A 6,935-nucleotide genomic window follows, 5' to 3' on the forward strand; every position below is an offset into this window, starting at 1 on the left:
ATCTAATAAAATGTCTCTTGTAAGCCAAGAACTAACTTATAAGTCAAATAAAGTACCTGAGGCTACAACTGTGCTATACTCATTCATTGTGTAATAAGAAATAGAACGGCTAAGCATACTGTGATTTGTTCCAAATACTTCATGACTTGCCATCCATTGATCAAAAAGCAAATCAAGAAGAACAGCTCCCATACACTAAGCACATAAATCAATCAGACAGTGTTTGAGAAATGCACTTGTAAAAGTATATTATGAATGTCCATATTAGTGTACATGGACAGCATGTTTACAACTTTACATATATAAAACTAGAAAATTTGACTTTGCCATATTATAGTTGGGTTCTGCTTGACTTGAGTTGTCATAGTTTACAGAAAATTTCAAGCCTAGTGATGTTGTTAAGAGGCTTGATGGTGCATTCTGGTACTCCAATGACGACAATGAAGAATTTATATGGAATCATTTTACTGAAAATTATCAACACATTAATTTGTTTTGGAAAATCATTTGATCTGAACTGAAAAAGAAAAATCCACGAGTCTTCTTCCAAGAAAATTCAATCAACGAACCACGATAGGAACATCGATCATATTGGAACCGATTCATCTCAGCATATTCTGCAAGATCCATTGAGATTAATACAAAATTGGCTCTGTTATTCGTTTTCCTGGGTATATATGAATGCTTTAGTTCTCCAATTTCCCAGCGAGAACAAAGATACGAATGCAATCACTGGAATAATCCCAAGATGCCCACTTGAATGAGAGTGCACAGAGGTGCATGTATCGTCGATCGTGAAAGAGAGAATGAAGTCACCAACACAAGGTGGAAGATGCGAACACGAGAGAGAGAGAGAGAGAGAGAAGGTTGAGGGACTTTTTGCCTAAAGTGGGAGCCGAGGTGTGGTAGTTGCAGGCCAGGCAAATTTGAACTAAAATAAAATGTTGCTATATATTTGCATTGTCAATATAGAACAAGGATAAAAAATTGTTCATCAACGTATGAAATATTATATATCTGATAAAATGTTGATTTACATCTTTAATCAACAAACATGAACGAAGAAGAAAAGAAGTAGTAAAAATGCATGAAATCTGTCAGTAATCATCACTCGGCAACTCATGGCGACAGACAGGGCAAGAATGGGCTCGTCGAAGCCATGCCAGGTTGCAGCCTTCATGAAATTCATGGGAGCAAGGCATTCTAGCCAGGCAGTCTCCTCTACCAACTTCATCCTGGCAAACCACGCACGTATTCTGGCCATTTTCCTCCGCCTTCTTCCTCTCCAAGGCATCTACGGACCCCTTTGACGCTGGGGCCGGCACCGCCTCGTAAGCAAACAGAGCATCGCGGGCGGCCAACACCTCCAAATCGTCGGCAAGATCCATCTCCTCCTGAGCTTCGGTCATGTCTTCGGTCGGATCCTCCAAATCGCCGTCAACATCTTCCGGGAATTCCACTGAGTGATAAGTAACGGTGGTAGTCAGCGATACCGTCTGAACCTCGCCGGGACTCAACGCAGCCCGGCCATCTCCCGGCTGCAGGATCAAGTCGAACATCTCAATTGCAACATGGTCGGCCCAATCGAGAAGCCACCCGCACTGGTGATCGGAGAAGTGTCGCCGGACGTGCTCCGTGATATCCTCTCGTGTCCGCAAGCTGCTGCGGTTCACGATGACGGAACTCGTGAACAAGCGGAGACTATGAACAGCCGGAGTCTCCGTTGAACCTCCTTCTTCACCACCACCTTCAGCTCCTCCGGCTTCTGAACAGAACCTTGTCTGGAAATGCAGATGCACCATTGCTGAAGCCGTCTCGTGATGTGCAGTTCTTGGTTCCGGTGTCGCCACCGTGAAACTTCGAGTTGACGAGCTAACTATCGTTCTCAACATCTCTCTCTCACTCTCGCTCCCCCTCTCCTGCGTTGCTTAAGCAATTGATCTATGAAGAGATATGTAAAGCAACAACAACGAAGAAGCTGGAACAGGAAACCCATGCCGCTTGATTTATCTCCATTCTTGTTTAATTCAATATTTTTTCATAGATATATGTGTAGAAGCTGGAACTATATAGATATATATCTAAATCCAGATGGCAACAACCGTTTACTTGGATAGGATTCGGATGCAGCTTAGACTTGTAGGCGAATATATATGTATCTCTCTAAATCGTAAGCGGATCTAAATCTGAGATTGGTGTCCTTAGTTATCAGATTGAAATTGCCTCAGCCGTCCTAATTGTCCAAATTTTTTTAAAACTTATCTACTGGCCGCACCATTTTTAATTTTGAAGTTTTCTCATTTGTTTTCACAAATTTTATATATGGAATTGGAACACATGAATGTATGTTCTAACTGTAGGATATATATCATCTTAGTACGCTCACTACTAATTAAACGGAAAATGACATTTGAAGAATTTACATGGAATCATTTTACTTCATGCTAGGATATATATGCTATTTTTACACAAAACTACCGTTAACCGTTAACGTATTATATTGAATATTTTTGTTTGGCTTATTGTGGCACTTGGATTTTCTTTGGCATTCTTCTTCTGATAAGAGTTGAAGATAGGCTTATCTACATAAGGCAGGAAGAAAGCTTATATAAATAAAGTCTATGGTAATGTCTTCTCCAAATTAAGTGAGAAATATGCAGAAATTTATTATTCGGCAATGGGATAACTTTTCTCCTAATGACAAGGAATTCTCCACTGACCAAACAATGTAATGGATTTTCCTTTGACGGGCATTATTAAATAGTTTATAATAATAATAATAACTTTACTTTTCAATCCTATATCAGCCAGCGGGCGGTTTGTTTTGCAGCCAATCTAATTAGAGATGTAAATGGAGTGGATATATCTGATTATGGATTAAATTTGATATCCATTTAGTCAGATCTGGTATCAGATTCAAATTCCACGAGCAGATTCCTAACCAAATCTAGGTCCAAGTCCGATGTTTGACTACGATCCGACAAATACTTATCGGTTAGATATTGCATTATGTTCAGATAATTATCGGAGGCAACCGTCATAAACTACCGATCTACTAAGGAGCCTGTACTCAGACTCAGATCTGAATTGGTGTCGGTGGATTCAAATTCTATTCAGTTCTTGTACCAATCACAAAATGGGTTCATCAAGAATGGAGATAAACTCGAACAATATGCCTCTAGACTTCTGCTCTGTGCCGCTTGCTATATATATGTATCTGTTCGTTCATTAATGGGTAAATAAGCACCGCTTCTTTTCTAACCTCATCTTGTTTACCGCTTCTTTTTCTAACCTCATCTTGAAGAAGAAGAAGGAGAAGGATGGCAGAAATGAGGAAAGTGGAGCTGACGCTGGTGGTGGAGCTGTATGACGAGCAGAGACGTGCGGAGCATGACGGAATAAGGATGTTTGTGCTCTTAGGGGCAGAGACTCATCGTACCACCATGTGCTATTGCTGCTTTGACACGGTAGATTCCATTTGGGATCACATCGGACGGCGACTGTGCGCCGGCAGGCCGGCTGCAACTGCCGCACACATGCAGAGCCATGCGTCGGAACTGTGCGGCAGCATCCAAGAAGCGGTTCGCATCCGTGCACGGCATATTCCAGACGGTGAGCCCATCCAGCTCACCTTCATTCTGCAGCTCTCCCAGGTTTTGCCCGGCCAGGACGCCGGTGACGGTCTGGAAGCGTCCGAGCCCACAAGGACGGTTCCAGCATCGAAGTCGTCGGTGCATTCGTTGAAGAGAAAGAGAGCGGCCATGGATGGTAATGGCGATGATCCGCTAGCAAAGAAGGTCTGCGTCATCTGCCAGGACGAGTTCGGCAAGGAAGGGAGCTTGGCCGCCATGCCCTGCGACCACGAGTTCCATGAGAAATGCATCGTTGGTTGGCTCGAACGAGCCCACTCCTGTCCGCTCTGTAGGTTCCGGTTGCCGACCGATTGATGTACTCACCAATGTATTTAGGTTATACCCATGTTCATTGGGCTCATGACCTACGTTTTTTTCTGATACGAATCATTGATTCATCTGATGTATGAACATTTTAAACCTTATTCTATGTGTAAGATGCAGGTTTTTCAAGTAATACAATTTTTGCCTGGAAATCTATTATAAATACTAGTTTGTTCATGGTGGATCTTAGATATTAATTATATATGGAAGCTGGAAAATTAAAGAAAGACTCGGCTCTGGCCGGGATCCATGGATTTGAACATGAAGATTCATTTACATTTGCTGCAAACACAGCAGTGGAAATTTAAACTCCCTCTCACCTGCAAATGGTTTCAACACGTCCATTTGATGCACAGATAATTAGATCTAACAAGGATTGAAAATGAGTCAGTTTAGATTTTTCCCATCCTTCTAACAAATCGAAATGAATCCGCCTTTTATATGTTCAAGTGGATTCTAGCTTGCAGGGGTTGCGTTCATGTGTTTACCGGCAAAAAGCTCACGATTGTTGGCTTCACACAGACAAACTAAACGGTCATCCCGTGGATCTTAATTACCGAGTGTTTTGAAAAACCAGTTCTGCCATTGATAACTTTCTCATGGTTAATCTTGAATTTAACTTAATGTAAATCGAAGTGATCACTACTAGATTTTTGTTTTATGGTAATTAAAAATATGATTTCATGGTGATATATATATTTTTTGTATACCTTTGATCTTGTGGATGGCATAAAAACGAAGCCATTACTGATACCGATCCTTGCCGCGGTATGTGTGGTACGCAGAGCGTTTGAGATTATGGCAAAAACAGTTCTGTGAGGAAGTTGAAGATATCTAAGTAAACATTAAGTCAATATGATTAAAAAAACTATAACTTATGAACAGTATTACAAAATAATAACTGATAAGCAACATACATGAGTACTAGATTCATTTATTTTTAACAAAAAGACTTAGTTCATGTCTTAATGATGTTGTTTAATAGTTAAAATTGATGCTAAATTAAACAGTCTAGATTTAGACAATTCCTAGCCGACTCAACGAATTAAGCTGACGATTTGGATCGGCTTGGCCCCGGCTCAGCCTGATCTGTAGCCATACGAGAACATAAGAAGAAGAAGAACATGATGATGAGATGGAGAACCCAATTGCACGCATTCAGTCAATGTCATTAGCTAAAATTTATGTGGGTCAAGCTCAATTCAATAAAATGATTCCATGTAAATTCTTCAAATGTCAATTTCCATTTAATTAGTAGTGAGCGTACTAAGATGATATATATCCTACAGTTAGAACATACATTTATGTGTTCCAATTCCATAAAAAAATTTTGTGAAAACAAATGAGAAAACTGCAAAATAAAAAATGGTGCGTCCAGTAGATAAGTTTGAAAATAAATGAACAGTTGGGACGGCTGAAGCAATTTCAATCTGATAACTAAAGACAACTATCTCAGATTTAGATCTGCTTACGATTTAGAGAGATATATATATTCACCTACAAGTCTAAGCTGCATCCGAATCCTATCCACGTAAACGGTTGTTGCCATCTGGATTTAGATATATATCTCTATATATTTCCAGCTTCTACACATATATCTATTAAAAAATATTGAATTAATCAAGAATGGAGATAAAGCAAGCGGCATGAGTTTCGAGTTCCAGATTCTACACATATATCTATTAAAAAATATTGAATTAACCGAGAATGGAGATAAATCAAGCGGCATGAGTTTCCAGATCTTCGTGCTTGTTGCTTTATATATCTCTTCATAGATCAATTGCTTAAGCACCGCAGCTCGAGTACTTCCAATCTGCAGAAGATCAGAGAGGGAGAGCGAGAGAGAGAGAGATGTTGAGGACGACAGTTAGCTCGTTAACTCGCAGTCTTGCAAGAGAGATGTGCGACTTGATCCTGCAGCTGGGAAGTGGCCGGGCGGCGTTGAGTCCCGGCGAGGTTCAGATGGTATCATTGACTACCACCGTCACTTATCACTCAGAGGAAGTGCGGGAAGATGTTGACGGCGATTTGGAGGATCCAACCGAAGATATGACCGACGCTCAGGAGGAGATGGATCTTGCCGACGATTTGGATGAGTTGGCCGCCGGCGATGCTCTGTTTGCTTACGAGGCGGTGCCGGCCCCAGCGTCGAAGGCGTCCGTAGATGCCTTGGTGAGGAAGAAGGCGGAGGAGAATGGCCAGAATACGTGCGTGGTTTGCCAGGCTGAAGTTGGTAGAGGAGACTTCCTGGCTAGAATGCCTTGCTCCCATGAATTTCATGAAGGCTGCATCTTGGCATGGCTTCGACGAGCCCATTCTTGCCCTGTCTGTCGCCATGAGTTGCCGACTGATGATTATTGACAGATTTCATGCATTTTTACTACTTTTCTTCTTCGTTCATGTTTGTTGATTAAAGATGTAAATCAACATTTTATCAGATATGTAATATTTCATATGTTGATGAACAATTTTTCATCCCTGTTCTATATTGACAATGCAAATATACGCCAACATTTTATTTTAGTTCAAATTTGCCTGAACTCCATCTATATATTTTTTTCTGAATCTTTTCCTGTTTTGATTCCTGGCCTGCAACTACCACACCTCGCTCCCATTTTAGGCAAAAAGTCCCACAACCTTTTTTTTTCTCTCTCTCTCTATGCTATATATATATATATATATATATATATATATATATATATATATATATATATATATATATATATATATATATATATATATATATATATATATATATATATATATATATATATATTATATATATATGGGCACACGATCATCTCTCTCTCTATTGTTCGCATCTTAGACATTGTGTTCGTGACTTCATTCTCTCTTTCACGATCGAAGATATTCCAGTGATTGCATCCTTATCTTTGTTCTTGCTGGGAAATTGGAGAACTAAAGCATTCATATATACGCAGGAATGGGAATAACAGAGACAATCTTATATTCATCCCA

General features: G+C 40.2%; 3 protein-coding genes across 3 annotated transcripts; 2 read left to right on the plus strand and 1 right to left on the minus strand.

Annotated features, from left to right (window-relative positions):
* Window positions 1-1,097: 1,097 nt before the first annotated feature.
* LOC116257205 (uncharacterized) lies at window positions 1,098-1,802 on the minus strand. The gene has a single exon (XM_031633816.1). The coding sequence runs from the start codon at window positions 1,800-1,802 to the stop codon at window positions 1,098-1,100; it is 705 nt and encodes a 234-aa protein (XP_031489676.1).
* Window positions 1,803-3,320: 1,518 nt separating this feature from the next.
* LOC116257206 (uncharacterized) lies at window positions 3,321-3,947 on the plus strand. Its single transcript, XM_031633817.1, has one exon. It carries the CDS (start codon window positions 3,321-3,323, stop codon window positions 3,945-3,947), a length of 627 nt encoding a protein of 208 aa, XP_031489677.1.
* Window positions 3,948-5,855: 1,908 nt separating this feature from the next.
* Window positions 5,856-6,317, plus strand: LOC116257207 (uncharacterized). Its single transcript, XM_031633818.1, has one exon. The coding sequence runs from the start codon at window positions 5,856-5,858 to the stop codon at window positions 6,315-6,317; it is 462 nt and encodes a 153-aa protein (XP_031489678.1).
* Window positions 6,318-6,935: the final 618 nt, after the last annotated feature.

This window comes from Nymphaea colorata, chromosome 7 (assembly GCF_008831285.2).
Source record: "Nymphaea colorata isolate Beijing-Zhang1983 chromosome 7, ASM883128v2, whole genome shotgun sequence".
NCBI lineage: Eukaryota > Viridiplantae > Streptophyta > Magnoliopsida > Nymphaeales > Nymphaeaceae > Nymphaea > Nymphaea colorata.

Bases quoted from the DNA above. Each gene is read 5' to 3' on its own strand.
- LOC116257205 (XM_031633816.1), bottom strand. From the start codon at position 1,802: ATGGTGCATCTGCATTTCCAGACAAGGTTCTGTTCAGAAGCCGGAGGA.
- LOC116257206 (XM_031633817.1), top strand. From the start codon at position 3,321: ATGGCAGAAATGAGGAAAGTGGAGCTGACGCTGGTGGTGGAGCTGTAT.
- LOC116257207 (XM_031633818.1), top strand. From the start codon at position 5,856: ATGTGCGACTTGATCCTGCAGCTGGGAAGTGGCCGGGCGGCGTTGAGT.